We start from the raw sequence: 16,843 nt of genomic DNA on the forward strand, positions 1-16,843 counted from the left end.
TTGTTGCAACGTTTGCTCCCTAAATTTCAAAGGGATGTGTTAGCAGACAATGGTGTGAGACGGTTTTCTCAAGTTTGGGTGTCTCAAAACAATTTAATTGTGTGCTAACCACTAAAACAAAAATTTGGTTTGAACAGAAGGTAGTGAGAAAGGGCGCAAAATACATTCGGAGACTCCCATATTGTTTTGCACCAGACACACCTACTTTTTGTACAATGAGGCGTATCCTACTACAGCAAACCACGGCTATTGACGGCACGTTGTCTCCTAGTCTAAAGCCCAAAGCTCTTCTTCGGTTAGAGGTTACTCGAGCACCTAACCCACAGTAACCCCTGTTACTTGTGTTTTTGCTTTCGGGCGGTTTCGGCTCTCGAGCGCGCAGGTCAGGTCACGTGACAATTGTTGATCAAAAAAGTCTGAAGCGGTCGTTTCGGCTTTCTTAAAAGTCGACGCTCGTGGAATTACCCGCTGCAATCGGGTTTTGCTGCCACTAGGACGCTTTCAAATCTATAACAGATATTGGGCTATTGTCATTGTGGAAAACAAATCCGTTTGGATTTGGATAGTTTACATTACATATTTTTTGAGGTATTGGTTTTTTTTAACGTACAAGGAAAAAGTGCTTAGGCGACATTTTAGGTGTTTTGTATTAAAGTTGACGTAGATAAGGCACAATAAAAAGGCAAAATATTGTAAAATTCTAAATATCGTTGAAGCTATATACGTAGCGTTTAAGAAAGAGTTTTTTTTGCCGCTACATTCGCCAATTGCACCTTGTTTGTCAGTATACTATATCTAAAGGTATCTTTCCGAGTTGAATAAATGTGCAATATGGAGTATCCTGATGATGTAGCTGCGTTTATTATGGTTGTAAAATACCCCTGCTGCTACTACGAGGCTAATTGTCACCAATATTGCTTTTTTGTTAATGTGACAGGATCTGTAAACAGTAACACACGCAAGACTACAATGGCTATGGATTCTGAAACCTATTTTTCGTCTTTTGCAAAACCTTTTATTGACGCCACTATTCTGCTTTGTTTGATTGGCTACGTGGCTTGGCATTTGTGGAGCAAAAAGCACCCCGCTAGCCCCCCTGGCTCAAGGGGGCTACCATTGCTAGGGTGCATCACCTCCCTGCGCGCGTACCCCGAAAGGGTGATGGCCAAGTGGAGTCAGAAGTACGGGCCCGTGTGTATGGTTAAAATGGGTTTGATGGATGTTGTGATTTTGGGAAGCGTCGAAGCCGCAAACGAAGCTTTTGCAAAGTCCAGCAGTTTTGCCGACCGACCTTCCAACGCGGTGTCTCTTTTCTCGAGCAAGTACGGAGTTTTGTTTCTACAAAGCGGGAAATTTCATACCGAACAGCGGCGCTTCGGTCTCAACAAGCTTAGAGAGTTTGGCATGGGCAAACGTAAGCTGGAACCGACTTTAATTGAGATCTCAAACGAACTCTGTGATAGGTTAGACTCGATCTGTGATCAAAACGGCGGGGTTTCAGCTCCTATTGCAATGGAATATTTAATGTACGACACAATTTCGAATATCATTTCGCATATGGTGTTCGGCTATAAGGTCGCTGAGGAGAAGGAAGAATTCCAGAAAGTTCTCCGGGAAATGGTGGAGCCGAGCAAGCTCCACGTCCTCCATGCGATCATGTTCATTGCCCCGTTCCTGCAGCGCCTCCCAGTGTTTAATTACACGAGACGCAAGGAAGACTTGTTCCGCAACAAGCTTCACCGCTTGATGGCAGTGGAGATCGACGAGCACATTAGAACACGTGACCCTGGAAATCCACGTGACTTTGTCGATTGCTTCCTTGATGAGATGGAAAAAGCAGAACGACAACAGGCCAATGGTACGAGTGTCAATGATGTTGAAACTGTGAAAATACTCGAGCGAAGTTTCAAGGTTTTTGTAACAGATTCAGAATATATTAATGTAAATAAACTAAAACAGTGCTGAATTCCACAAGCTAAAAGATGTTTTATCCAACTTATAGGCTCATAGATTTATCGTTGCATCTTAAATTTTATCAGCTATTTTAAGAATAAAAATATTAAAAAAACGCTCTTCCACAACATTTTCACTACTTCAGGATTGCCCTTTACGCCCTTATTTTGATGTTATTCGTTTACAATTACTCAAAGTCGTTATTTCTTATTACACAGAAAACAAAAGTAGACCTCAAAATGAGAATAACAACAGCATAAAGGAGGATGATCATGATGAATCATCTCATCAGGGTGAGTGGCGTCCTCTTTCTTCTTTTTCCCGCGATCAGTTGATCCACATCACTAAGGACCTATTCATGGCCGCCACGGATACCACATCCGTTACCACCCTGTGGATGATTACTTTCCTCTGTAAACATCCGGACATTCAAGATAAAGTCCAAAAGGAGTTAGAAAGCGTATATGGGCAGAGTGGTATCATTACGATGCGGCTTATGGATAAGCTTCCTTACTTCAGAGCAACCCTGCAGGTACAGTTTTGAAACTAAAACCACTAGATCCTCTGCATTGTTATGCTTTTTTTGGTTTAAACATTAGGACTTTGTAAAGCCTATCTTGGTGCAATAGTTTTGGAATTTGCTAAAGAAAACAAAATTTGGCCTGTTTTTTTTATCCGAAGGTTTTTAGTGATCTATTGCAAGCACTTTTATGGACTATTTAATTTTCAGTAATGTATTGGTCGCTAATACCAATCTTAAAAAAAAACGTTGCACTATTTTGCTTCAGGAAATCACAAGGTGTCGCCCCGCTGTTCCACTGAGTCTTCCGCACATTGCATCCAAAACTGATTATCTGATGGGTTACCGAATTCCAAAAGGAACCACCTTGCTAACGAATCTATTCGGTATTCACCACGACCCCAAAATATGGCCTGAACCAGAACTTTTCAAGCCAGAGCGCCACTTGGATGCTGCCGGTTGTTTTGTCAAGTCTCCCAACGTGATTCCGTTCAACGTCGGCACTCGTAGTTGTCTCGGTCAGCAGCTTGCCAAGATGCAGCTCTTCACGGTTTCTGCTACTCTTCTGCGCAAATTTCGCTTTGCACTGAAGGCTGGGGAAAATCCGGATATGAGAGGTGTCAGCATGGTCAGTTTGCGGCCCCCGGCCTGTGAAATGGTCATTTCAAAGCGTTTTTGAATTTATCGTTCATTCAGCTTTTGTGTGAGTTGTGAGCGTTTGAAGATTGTGCGTTATTACATCCGAGTATATAGGCTGTGCCTTGATTAGTCATTGGAATCTGTTCGCAGGCTTGGTTTTAAGTTCCGTTTATTGGTAAAGCGAAACAAAGTTATTGCTTCGTGATGATTTTTGTGAAGTTCATTTATTATTTCATCGCGCGATCCGTTAAATTATTTTGCTGTTTCTTGATTCTTTTTCTAGCTATTATCTGTTGCAGCGATTGTTTTCGTGTAGCATTTGTCAGCTAAACCCGTATTTGGGATAACTTAAGAAAATTGTCGAGTGTTATCTATGATGAATTGATCCACACTTGAAGTTATAATGCTGTACGCCCTCTTTGTGGTCTTGCATACGCTACAATTTTAACATATATTTTATGCATTTTGCTGCAAAATGATTAAAAATGAAAAGTGTTGAATGCCTATACAATCGATTTTAAGATAATGCACGAGATTTGGCCAGTTTTTGCTAATTGGGTTTCGTTGCATTGAACAGAGAACTTTAACTGTAACCGATAAACTCGGGGTAAAGTATCACCTTTACCCGGGAGGCAAACAATAAGCCGTGAAGTTATTGGAACTCGGTAACTTTGCTGATATAGGTCGTTCAAATACATCAGGATTACTGGAAATAATCTGGGCCATCAGCCAAGTGAACTTATGGTCTGAGCTTGATTCGATTGTCGAGCTTAATACTTTCACAAAGCAGTTTAAATTATTATAATTGGATTTGAAAATGATTCATGTATATTCGAGGTAAAGAATGGTGCCTATATACAAAGGCACACAAAGCAAAATAACAATGACCATATATGGCCAAATAATTGGAACAGCTTTTACCTATGATAGAAGGAGCGCGAAAAATGATTTTATCCTCAAAGCGGAAGTTAAAAATGGAACTAAACTTTACTTCGAATCTTACAACAGGCTATTTATCTGCTTAACAACTCAGCAATTACTTGCATTGTAATGAAAGCTCTATTTAAAAACTTTACAATGCGCCTTTTTAACATGACTTTATCAGAGGTTACGTTAGGTCAGTTTCACTTCAACTTTTGGTCATTTGGCATCGCTTGTAGGAACAAAATGTTTGCTCACAGAGATATAAAACGGCAAGAGCAAACAAGATGGGGAATGATGTAATGGTAATGTTCGGAATTCTGTTGACGCAAGTTGTTTGGCTTTGTATGCTTCCGGTCGAGTTAGAGAAGTGTGAAATAATTCTGATACTATAGTTGAATTGTTCCATATAAATCGACATGCTTATGTGGGATAAAAAAATTCAACAGAACTTTCAACAGTTTTTGGGGAAATTAAAATTGACTTATCTGGTTTGGTTCTCGTTGTGTTCACAATGACTTGTACACATGCTAGCGACGAACTGTTAACAAGGTCGCAATGAACTTAATTGGACTTTATTTTCGCAACAGTTTCGTGGGACAAGTTTGGTACGAAAAACATGTCGATAAATTTGATCTTACACACTGCCTTTGCAGGGTAAACGTGAAAAATCAATTTGAGAACCCAAGTGTGTTCTTCGGTAAAAAAAAACGGGTCGTTAAATTACTAGATTTCACTGATGATGCTTTTGCAAAATAGTTCAGACGAAATGGCAATAAAGGCTTATAGTCAAAGCCCGATTAGTTAGGAAACCAGATCACAGTAATATTGCATACTCGTCGCAGCTCCTGTAATATAATTTACTTCGCAGCTCTTGTGCATTGAATGGGCCCCAAGACACGGTCAATTGAAATGGCTATCTCATACCAATTTTTCTAGAAACGTCATAAAGTACAACTGTGTCCAAACGCAGAACTTTCAGAAAAAGAATTCAGCAGTTATTTGCTGAAACCGTATTGCTTGCTAAAGGGTAACCACAAACGCAAGCACTGATGGTAAATACCGCAATATGCTTTAATGCGTTTCGTAACCTTGTGTTGATTAACCGATTCCTGAAAGTTACGTGTGTTGTTTGAAAATCCGAAGGTCACTTTCTCGTTTTCAAGGCCGCAGCTGGTTTTTGCGAGAAAATTGCCGCAACTACTTTCGAAATATATGTCAAAGTGCAAGTGAATTGTGTGTATTGCAAAGGTTGTCAGAGATTGATAACGCTACGAACACAATATATAAACCTAACGATTAAATTTAAATAAAAAATGTTAGCTGTTGTATGAATGCAACATTAAGGGTTTGGATTAAACGAACTGCAGCTAAAAACACTAAACAAGGACCGTCCCATGGTAGATTCTTTATATTTCTCTTAGTAGAAGCCGTTGGTAAAGTTAAAACCAATATAGCCACCGACTATAGCAAAATGGTTGTGCACCCCTGCTTCAAAGTAAACCACTGTATGGTCCACAATGTGTATCAAGAGAGAAATGAGCGTTGTTATGCTATCTTGAAAATTGTCGTAAACATGTGAGCACAAAGTTTGGAGAAAATACGTCAAACTGATGCAACAAATCAACTCATCTCGTTTTTAGCTGAAATGAACAAGCGCAAGCAAGCATTAAAGCGCACAGATGCGCCAAAATAGCAGAACGAATCATTCGCATTTCTATGCAACTAATTTCTTTAAAATTTCGAAACAACTGTGTGAAATAAAATCGTTTCTTTAAAGTGCGACCCACAGGCATGACACCATGACTCAGTACAACAGAACCGTGACTCAGCAAATTTGACGCTGTCGGACGCGCTTTGCGTAGTTGTAGAAGAAGAGCGTAAAACGAGCGATCATGCCGACCGCACTGAGAGCCACCAGACACGCCGAGAGAATGGGATTCTGTCTTCCTACTGATCCGTACCAGTTGCGGATAAAAAGTCCACTGGTTGCGAAGAGAAGCGCCGGGAAGATGCTAAGCGTAAAGCGGCAGTAACGTTCGAAGACGAAGTTCTCCAGCATGAAGTAGACTATTACAGCCACTATGAGGATGGAAAGCATGATGGTGCCTGAAGTTTCAGCGGAAATGAAACCTGCAAATAGAGATCTGGTAATTGTAGGTCTTGATGTGTGTTTAGAATCGTGCGTCCAGTATTATTTGCACTTTGTACTTATTAACTTTCTGAAGGCCGCACGTCCACACCTAATGATCGCAGTTTAAACAAGTACTACAAACAACTCTGTGTGTGAATAACTCTACAGAAAAAAATAGCCCCAATAAAAAGTTTCGACGCAAAAAGTTAGAATACTTCATTCCATTGAAATTTCATTTCATTTTACAGGCAGAATCAAATTGAAAAAAAATCTACTCATTAGTGTGCACAAAAATCTACAAAATGTATGTTTTTATGGGGGGAAGTCAATTTGAAGTTTTGTGTGCAGGAATTTTTCTCCCTTTATACCAGCGGTTCTCAACCAGTGGGCCATGGAAGCATTTTGATTGGGCCACAGACCAATCAAATAGAAAGCATTTTTTAAGAATTTTCATTTGTGTCACTACACTCAATTTTACAAGAATAATGGCTTGGGGAGGAATTGAGAAGGAATGTAAATTATTTTGAATTATTCTATTTACGGTATAAAGTTACTTTGAGTTTCTGCAACCCCGTATGTTTATGATGTAATAAACTACTTTGTGATTACAATAAAGCCAGATAATAGCAGAATATCAATTGTCCAATTATTCGGTCATACCTGAAAGTGCTTGATTAAAGAAGGGAAAGTGCTGTTTTATGATTTTTCGCATTAACATATTTTGAACTTATTATGTGTTTGAAATATGTCCTGCAGTTTTTTTTGTTCTGAACCTACTTTATAGTTGTTTCTTTCTTTCATAAAAATTTACTGGGCCACAGAATTTTTGTGCAATGAAAGTGGGCCACGAAAGAAAAAAGGTTGAGAACCACTGTTTTATACCTTAGTTACTTTTCTTTATTCTTTGTTGTTTGCATTCGACAACTTTGTGCACTTACCCCTTTCGCGTGGAATCGTGACGCCAGGACTGTCGTAGTAAACGAGCACGACGTTAAGGTTAAGCAAAGTTGCAGCAGCAATCCAAGTTCCAAATATTCCAAGTCCGTTGTGAATAAGAATGCGGACCAGGTAGAGATTAACTGGAGAAAAACGAAAATACAAACTTAAAAATAAAAAAAACTTTGTTTGCAGCGATGGTACTTGTTTATAATCAAAGATGTATTTAGGGAACTACTTAATGTATTTCATAATTAAATCGTTGATTAAACTGAATATAGGTTTTACATCTTAAGGTCAACACGTTGCCGACAAAAAATGCTTGGGGGCCCGAAACTGCATCCCCAAAACAATCGACTGTGCCGGGTGTATGGCTTTCATTCAAATTACGTTAAACGACATAAAGGTTGTGCTGGGTTGCGGTTTACCTAATCAGTTTAAAAAACTAGAACTTTTGGCTTGTGCAAGTTTGCGGCCACTGCGGTTTTGTTGCGGGAAAAATGCGTCAACAAACGGACATTTTGTTCCCATGGTCCGAACTGGCTGACCTTTAAAATGCAGAGCATAGCGCCGTCACGGCATAATTTTGTTGCGGTTAACAGAGGATTAGCCGGGGACCTTTTCTCCTTAACCAAACGCCCCAGTTAACCAATACTGACATTGCTCAGTGCTGTCATCTGGTGGATAGGTACCGTAGATCAGGGCTTCTCAAACTGTGGGTCGCCACCCCAATTGGGGTCGCGTAATATAATTTTGGGGTCGCGAAACTTTATGGGTTATTATGTCACAATACAAGGTATACGTTCGTACATTTATTGTTTAAATATCATTCCCGTGTATCCAAACTGCTCTAAACACATTTTGCAGAACTTAAAAGAGTATTACCAGCCTAATAGTAGTCATATGCTCCAGACTTTTTTATGTCTATTGTGTGCAAACAATGCGAAAAAACAGATACCACAAGCGACACAATAGATTATGACGTCATAAAAACTAAGGCTGTCAATCTGTGTATCAAGTTAGTAATTAATTTGGGCTTTTTAGGCGCCATTAGATGGTATATATATCAAATATAAGTATTTCTTTACATCATATCTATCAAGGGGTCGCGTAGAAATTTATGTTCTAAAATGGGGTCGCAGAACAAGTAAGTTTGAGTAGCCCTGCCGTAGATGACACAGAGGTAAGGAATTAACTACATGAAGGTTTGAGATTACCTTTCAAACTCTATAAGCCAATACTGAGCCCAATATCTTTATGTACGAAAACTGCGATTTGTGTAGTATTTTTGTTAAGGTACATACAGATTCGAACCGGTCGAAAATCTTTACTGCTTTACGTAAAAATGGAAAAAATCTTTACTTAAAAAAGACTACATGTAAATATGCAAAACAGATCTGCATTTAATCTTTCGCGAAAATGTTCAAATGTTAGTTAATCTGTATGGAAAACACTTTGACTGGTTTATACCTTTATGTTGATGTTTGAGATAAGAAACTTCCTTTAGAATAGCTCGATATGACACCACTAGACAGGTTATCACGGCGACTGTGGAAGTAGCGAGCAAAACAAACGACAATTCGAATATTTCCCGGTCGAATGAGAAAAGCCAACCGACGATGCAGGCGAATGCCAACATCCACGAGTAGAAGAAAGTCTAAATATGAAACAAGGTCTCGATTTATTGACATACAAAAGTGGCTAAGCGTCGTATACAACTACAGAAGTCAAATTGTATTGCTATTAAATACCAATTCAGCAATTATTATGGACTTTATTAAGTCATACATAGCCTTTCGTTATCCTTTCAATTATTTCCCTTTCGTGTTTTTTATACATGTATACATGTAGCTAAAATAGTCTTTAATGTTGTCGGCTTTTCTTTGCTCTTAATGTCGGAAACAAATCCACATGACATTCTGCTTTAAGCCGCCCAAGGTTTGATACCAAACACACATACCTTATATAAGACAGGTTATATGTCATTACTTAAGAAAGTACTTACGTTAGGAAGAAGATATTCAGTCCGCAGAATCGGGTTCTTGGACGGTTTGACGCAAAGCGCAGTAAGCATGAAGCAAGCAGATATAAAGTTCCAGAAGTAGATGAGGGGCCATATAATGGAGAACACCCAACCGGCTGGCGTTATATCGATCGGGTATTTGTCACTTAACACTTCCATGTTGTGTTCGAAAAGTTCTGTGAAACAAACAAACAGATTAAGATCAAAAATGTTAAGCTGCCTTTTATTGGTTCGCTTCCGTGAAGTAGACACATATTGTTTTTGTCTGTGTTTTTTTTCTGTCTAAAGCTGGTTTGTTCGGGTGACCCAGCCGTTCGACCACAGGCCTCCAAAACGTTAAATTTTATGTGTTGTTTTTGTGTCCAGAGCATGTTTTTCTTATTTTGGACTGGGTCTACAAACATGCTTAACATAGATGACAAACACACCCTTTACGGAGGTCGCAGTGTTCTTTTAATTATGGCTAAATATTGACCGACTAAAAACAAATTCCAGCGTCACGAATATATGATAAACACACATTGTTTAATGTACTCTAGCAACATTTATCGGCCAAGTTGACCTCATAGCGGGATTAAAGCAGTGGCCACTAAAACGCAAAATGTACTGGAAAACGTGAAAAACCAACCAAAGGACATTCTCCTTTATATCAATTCGAACTTTGCAACTAAAAAGTCTCTAATATAACTTTTCCACCGAATTTTGCGTCATAGCAAGATTGTATCAGCGATATTAACACAGATAAAACTTGGCTCGTGGTGGTACTGTGTATTAGCGGTTTACGTATTGGGCGTAGACTACTTCTTATTTAATTGGAGTGTTTGATAAACTGTGGTTTTTGCTACACGTTTCACATGATGATTGCAGCTGTGCCGAGTTTACTGTACATTTCCTGCAAGATATTGCATACCACACGCAGTTTACCAATGCTACTACGAAAAATAAGTTTTTCTTTAAGTTTTTCTCGATGCTGTAATGGCTTGTACACAAATTTAGGCGTGGAAATTAAAGCGTTAAAAAAATAATACGTTTTCACCATGATGACCTATAGTCAACGATACTCTTAAGTTCTTTCAAACATTCCAGTGTAGCCCATACCACATGTGTACATTGTGTAGCCATGGTCAAATTCCAGTACGAAAATACATAAGAACCGTTTGGCTTATACTTACTGCTATGTACAACGCTCAATGCTTTTTGTACAGAAAATATACTTGCCTGGTGCCAAGAGTTTTACATTGGTTCCAAACGTGTTCACGCTAACAGGTATACTGTTGAGAAAGGCGAATATCGGAGCACACACGAATATGATAAAGCCAAACAGAATAAGGAAAATCCGTACGACCACCGGGTCCACCTTAGACAACATGTTCACCATTGCTCCTCTGAATTATCTGGGTATATATCGACTTAGCGTTATACAACCCTGCAAAAAACATAGAATTTAAAGTTAAATGTGGCTAGGTATGAAAATACAATGTTGAATGACACGCTCTCTTTACCTGCCCGACATACAGCCACCTCTGTAGATATTATTGTATATATTACGTTCCTACACAAAATATAATGTTTTGACATGTTGGTCGTTTCCTTCTCTTGCGTAAAGTCTATGAAATGTCTAATAACTAGACGTACGTTAGGCAAGCCTGTGCTGTGTTTTGCAGTTTATTTTGTTTGCCTAATGTCAATGCGACGCCATGCTCTCTAAATAAACACAAAAAGTGATACGTTGCAAGTGACAGAAGTTCAAAAATTTGATGATATAACACCATGGCACTTTGTAAGCCGCGGAAAACATTTCCTGCGGCCCGGAACCAACAAATTTTGTGGCCAAAATTATATTGCTGAACCGCACTTATCATATCAAAACTGAATTTAATTGCGCACCGGAGGCTGTCGCTACGACAACCACAGTTACGTCAAAACAGATGATTGAGCGAATCTATTGTGAAAGATACATTCACAATATTTGCTATACTGGTTCGACATTTTTTAACAAAAATTAAGCTTTTTTAGCTCTTGCTAAATACAGGAAACAAGCATAAGCATACTATGCTAAACTGCTTTGCACTTTCCTAATGCCGCTGCTATTAGCACGACTGACTAAGATTCCTTCCCTTTACTGTCTATTCTGCACTTTCAGTTCATGAACATATATCTTCTTACTAAGTCCTAAATGTGAATTAGAAAACCAATTATCACAAAAGTTAAAACTTTGCGGCGCAATTATGGACAAGAGAAAAAGGGTAACCGTCAAATCAACCCTCCGTATTACCACTATCAAACATAATTTAGGTCGTTTATAAGACTTATTTGCATTAAAAATTGTACTTGGTCTTAGTTATACTTAATGGCCTAACACTAAAAAGTTCGTCAAAAAAGTTCGTCGTAACCACTCGGCGCAAGCAATTGTACAAAAAAGTCCGGTTTGAAAAACATAGCGCACATTCGGTATCTCAAATCACAACCCCAAACCAAAAAAATCGAATATTGAAAATCACCCCTCACGCCCACTGTGATTTAAATCACAAGTCTTTGAATCAGATTCTTATCGGCCCTGTAAATGTGGTATTGATTGCATTGAACAGGGCCGGCGCAGTGCGGGTGCGGCTCACCTATTTTGGTCAAATACACTGTTTTTCCATTTCACTATGTCCATTTGTTGGTTGGAAGTCCTATTAGCAACATCTTAAAAACTTGGTTTGGCGCTTATGACTGAATTTGTGACTTCCTACGTGGGCACGCCTGCCATAACGACGCGGTTGTTATTTTAGCGCTAAAATCACACAAGAGCGCATGATGCATTGACGTGTATGTTTAATTCGTGTTGTTGATGTAGATACTTTGATGCGAAGTTGTACCGTGTATATACACCTTTTTAGCGTGATTGTATCCATTTTATCGCAAACCTTAAGAAAATTAGGGCAATAAAACAACCTCAGAAACAAGTTATTTGTTATTTAATTCTACTCCCAAATTGTGTTGCAAATTTTAATTTTACCAAACATATGAGTTAGTAGCGAACTCAAATTTGTGACCGAACCCGAAATCCCAAAATCCGGCCAAACCAGATTATTTTTTACTACAAAGCCGGAATAAGGTCAGAAAACTGTTAAAACTGGGCCACGATTGCCCCCGAGCGTGAGGTCAGACCCGAATCAGGTATATTTATTTAAACCTTAGTCCAAACCCGAAAGGCCTGGGCCGACACACAACTCTTATGCAACCTCCAATTTTGGTAAACTCAGAGGTGTTTAGCGCTGCTGATTATCTGCAATATGCAAAAACTTGGCCGTAAGCTGTTAATTGCTTCACACAGAATCGCGTGGGAAAATTTACACCTTCTTGGTTGTGGTAATGACTTGTTTAAAGTCACCTGACAAGATATTGTTTGCAGGCGGTTTTGTTAACATTTGCTCGAAAATCGTTTAACCACTAAAGCGCCAGGAAAGGTTTTAGTGTTGGCGGCGCAACAGTTGCTGATTGACAGAAATTGGTTCTAGAGATCGCTCAAATTCATGTCATAAGCTATAATCTGGCCACACCTATATTTCATCGATTTTCGACAAACAAATGTTTTTTTAGACAGACTTTTTCCCTCTGGTGACAAAAAGGAAAATAACCCTTATTAGCGTCAAAACACAGCGACAGATTCAATGGTTTTCACACTGAATTTTCTTGATCTGATTTTGATGATCATGAGTTGTCGCAGTTGCTTTACTTAAAAGGAGATTTCAATAATAAGAAAAGATTTACTACCTGACTAGCGTATTGCGACTGCAAAAATGTCCCTTACTATTTCGTGAAACTTCTTCGGCAAAACCACATCTCATTACATTAGCAACTGCAACAGCAATGATCTTTAAAACTATTTTATAAATTAGCATTGAAATATCTTTACAAAACCGTTGACCAATGCAATCACTTTTCGCTGTCATTTCAACAACTTGTATCTTCAATATTTGTTCGAGTTCCAGCACAAAGCAATTTTCTACTGCGAAACCTGTACCACACCTTTATTAACTGCATCTTTCAAACTACGACATTCAGACATAAATACAATAAGTTTAACTTTTCGTCGTCTTCTCAGAAATCGGCAACATTTTCAAAATTGTCAGGTTTTCTAGTAACGTATTTCGCCGACTGCGAGAGCACGATGCCAGTTTGTTTGACCGCGAAACATACAAATAAACGCACCGGACAAACGGACGAACATTCTGAGACCCACGACATTCGTAATTGCCCTGGTTCCGCCACAGTAAAAATCATCAAAACTTCGATATAATCTGAATTATACGCAGAATTTGATACATGCGCTCAACAATACATAACTTAAAGCTGGCAGAAATAGTATTTTACCCCAACGTTAGGAAACGTTAGGAACACTTTTATGGTTAAAGCGTATTAAATAATAATAACAAGCCATTAAGATAGACTCAAAAATAGAACAACGTGTCGACAGCACTATTTTCAGATTTTCGGTAAATTGTAATAGATTGTTGAAAAGCTTCTTTCTGAAGGCCTAATTTCAGACACGATTACATAGTGTACGTCTCATTTTTACAATTGCTTTTTAATACTCGAACATCGTGGCGCCTTAACCTTTAATAATCTTTCTTCTACCCAGATCTGATTAAAGCCAAATGTTGCATAAGCTAAATCGACAAAACTTAGGTCTGAAGTCCTGCCTGATCGCAAATAATGTGAATAAAACCCATAATGCAATCTGAAAGCATATAACCCTTGTTTTCTAAGGTTCGAATGTGTTTTAATGTGGTTTTCTGCCTGCCATGAAGGGGATTAAACGCTCAATGTTCAATTAGGTCGACATTATCTACCGACATGTCGTTTGACTAAGATACAGTTGATTGCAAGCGGGCTGGGAAACCGCCCTTTAAAAGTGAACGGTCATGGTTGAAATTCAAGATAACGGGGTGTCAAACATGTACTGAGTTTAAAAACAAGCTGTAAGAAATACCGAATCGTATATTCACACAAATTTAAATGGCTTGCTAAGTGACTTATCTAGACCACATCTACGTTTCAAGAGAATGTTTTTTTTTCGTCAAAAAGCTTTACTATGATATATACGCTTTTGAAAAGGTATTCATTATTGGGATTAGCCTTGAAGCTTTCATGCACACCTGCGATCACGGTACACTCACACATAAATTATAGTTTACTGTGCCTTTAGACGATTTATATAAAGTCAAGCATTTCCATGGCGCAAACTTTCTAAATTTTAAGCGCTTTTCTGAATGTCTTTCTTTCAGATCAATGTGGATATTCTTCCCAATACTCAATGAGTATACTGGCATCTTTTTTCCACAAAATCTAGCCGATTGACTATAGATTAAGTTATATTACTTCAATGTCAGTTTTGTTCTTAGTTAAGCTATTGTCCAAACCAACGGCTCCCAACGTTTATCGACAAATTACTTACTTAGCATTTTCAACCCATTTCCAATGGACTACATAGTAGATGCTAAACCATACAAAGATTATTTAAAATTGTTTTTTTTTTAAATCAAATTTCTTCCCGGTTGAGAACCATTGGTCTAAACTGTAAGAAAAACTAAATAAAGACATAACTAAGCATGATCAAATTTAGCTTAAGTCTTAAGTGTGAACTCAAAAAACAACTGCATTGCGCGTGCATTTGCATTTTACTGGTTCTAAGAAGAACGATACTAAATTTAGGTAAAGGTTCCAATTTACCTCGCGACGCATGCAAAATCAATAAACGCAGTGGCGAAAAAATTGTCCCAATTTTGCTCAACGCAGGTGCTACGACGGTCAGCGGGAGTCTCATCTGCAATTACGGCAGTCAGCGATTCAGACAGAGGTCACCAATTCGCCAATTCGTCGCCTTTCCAAACACGGCAAGGAGATCGGCATCCACAGGCCTTGCACTTGTTTGTTTTGCGACAAATAGAATGTATTTCGTAATTTGACGGGAAAAACAAACTCACGGGTCCGTTTTGGAGTGATGAAAATTTTCGGCCCTTGCCTTTTGGCAGCGCGGCTTCGAAGTTGGCTCGTACGCCAGAGCTGTTTTGGGAAACAAATTGCTCTTGTACTGTTTGTTTTTGTTGCACTCGCGTATTTACTCAGCAATTTGACATGGACCAATGTTACACTTGTAGCGTCAAAATCCATTGTGCGAAAATTTGTAGCAGTTTGTGATTGTAACGCATTTTGTATGTAATCAATTCGGACAAATTCTAAATTAATTAACACAAACCGTCGTGATTTTTAACATACCTGGTGAATTTTTAACCCGTAGTTATCTTGTTTTAGAATTACGGCCGTTGGTTTCCGTAAGTATACCCATATACACCTCTGTACTTGTAGTTAGTTTATTTTTCTCGTAATTGAAACTTAAAGCTGGAATTTTATTAGAAGATATTTACGCATACTGTTTTCATTTTTTACGAATCTTTCTGCATGTTTTCGGATACTGACGATGCTGTAAAAGCGAAATATACATATAATTAAAACTAAAGGATGAACGACTAAATTTTTTGTGAACTTACATCCATAGTTTTACATTTAACTTTGTTTTCTTTGCAACTTGTCACAAGGTCAATGTGAATTAAACTTAGCTTTAAAACAGGTTGAACTGTGACAAACGTTAGGAGAAACGCACCAGGTTAACTTACTGCGTCTGGAAAAACTAAATACAGTTATAGTTGGGTTTTAATTATTTTAAAATTAGAAAACTTTCCAATTTAAAAAGGTGTTTTCATACGATTATAAGTGTTATGTCATAGACTACAAGAATCAGCCTGTGTAACTGGGTGGTGGCTGACGGATCTGTCTACACTTATCAAATATAGCATTGTCTGCTGCTCTTTTTTGAGTATATTTTGTATATTTCATACGATTACACTTTTTTACGGCTTCTTAAACCTAGGATTGGGTTGGACTTTTTTGTGCTCGAGTTTATGTTTGAATAAAACGGACTTTATTTGAAACTGACTTTACACTTAGCTTCGTTTGTGCTGCTATTGCATCACGTTTAGAGCGCTAACTAAAAAATCCGATTGGCTGTGGGTTTCGGGCTTGTACGTTCGGGTTCGGGCCATAATTTCAGACCTGCTTACAACTCTAAATTGTACGTTTTGAGTGTGATGTCATAACAGACTACAAGAATCAGCCTCTGTAACAGGGTGGTGACCGACAGATCTGTCTTCGCTTGTCAAGTATACAAAATATACTCATAAAGAGTGGCAGACGATCAGCGTCAGTGTGACGATGCCTTTATAGGCGAAATTAATATTTCTGTTGCAAATAAAACTTTACACTGACGCTGATCGTCTGCCACTCTTTATGAGTATATTTTGTACGTTTTGAAGTATTCTTTTTCGAAAACATTCTAAAGTCTCCCTGGTCCAATGCAACCTGTAGAACATCCGCAAGTGAACAACAATACTACACTGTGTCACATCTGTTAACACTGATATAATCGTCTACAAGTTGTCCCTAGAACATTATTATATAGTTTTGTATTGATGTTGTAAGGGCCCAGGTATTTAACCTAGCAGATCTTTAGTTTCAAACATCAAGATAATTGGGGGCGTTTTTTTTACCACATCACAGCAAAGGAATTCCTACAATTACGCGTATGCATGAAATGCTGATAAACAAACAATAATTAAACGTTTTCACCTGTTAACCATGGATAATCATTTTTTTGTTTGTTTGCTTGTACACA

General features: G+C 38.4%; 2 protein-coding genes across 2 annotated transcripts; one reads left to right on the top strand and one right to left on the bottom strand.

Moving 5' to 3' along the window:
• The first annotated feature begins 949 nt into the window (after positions 1 to 949).
• On the top strand, positions 950 to 3,544 carry LOC145235423 (cytochrome P450 2U1-like). Its single transcript, XM_080099585.1, has 3 exons — positions 950 to 1,858; positions 2,172 to 2,485; positions 2,742 to 3,544. Exons 1-3 carry the CDS (start codon positions 970 to 972, stop codon positions 3,150 to 3,152), a joined length of 1,614 nt encoding a protein of 537 aa, XP_079955711.1. The 5' UTR covers positions 950 to 969; the 3' UTR covers positions 3,153 to 3,544.
• A 1,713-nt stretch (positions 3,545 to 5,257) lies between these two features.
• LOC145231360 (uncharacterized) lies at positions 5,258 to 10,547 on the bottom strand. Its single transcript, XM_080096337.1, has 5 exons — positions 10,345 to 10,547; positions 9,109 to 9,302; positions 8,574 to 8,760; positions 7,106 to 7,246; positions 5,258 to 6,166 (listed from the first exon to the last, which is right to left on the bottom strand). Exons 1-5 carry the CDS (start codon positions 10,502 to 10,504, stop codon positions 5,862 to 5,864), a joined length of 987 nt encoding a protein of 328 aa, XP_079952463.1. The 5' UTR covers positions 10,505 to 10,547; the 3' UTR covers positions 5,258 to 5,861.
• Between the last annotated feature and the right edge of the window lie 6,296 nt (positions 10,548 to 16,843).

Source organism: Phallusia mammillata, chromosome 1, assembly GCF_965637545.1.
Source record: "Phallusia mammillata chromosome 1, kaPhaMamm4.hap1.1, whole genome shotgun sequence".
In the NCBI taxonomy this organism is placed as follows: Eukaryota; Metazoa; Chordata; class Ascidiacea; order Phlebobranchia; family Ascidiidae; genus Phallusia; species Phallusia mammillata.

Excerpts from the sequence above, each read along its gene's own strand:
- LOC145235423 (XM_080099585.1), top strand. The coding sequence starts at position 970 with ATGGCTATGGATTCTGAAACCTATTTTTCGTCTTTTGCAAAACCTTTT. Across the intron at positions 1,859-2,171 it reads AGAACGACAACAGGCCAATG|AAAACAAAAGTAGACCTCAA; the intron begins GTACGAGTGTCA and ends CTTATTACACAG. Across the intron at positions 2,486-2,741 it reads ACTTCAGAGCAACCCTGCAG|GAAATCACAAGGTGTCGCCC; the intron begins GTACAGTTTTGA and ends ATTTTGCTTCAG.
- LOC145231360 (XM_080096337.1), bottom strand. The coding sequence starts at position 10,504 with ATGGTGAACATGTTGTCTAAGGTGGACCCGGTGGTCGTACGGATTTTC. Across the intron at positions 7,247-8,573 it reads TCTCAAACATCAACATAAAG|TTAATCTCTACCTGGTCCGC; the intron begins GTATAAACCAGT and ends GTTTTTCTCCAG. Across the intron at positions 6,167-7,105 it reads CACGATTCCACGCGAAAGGG|GTTTCATTTCCGCTGAAACT; the intron begins GTAAGTGCACAA and ends CTCTATTTGCAG.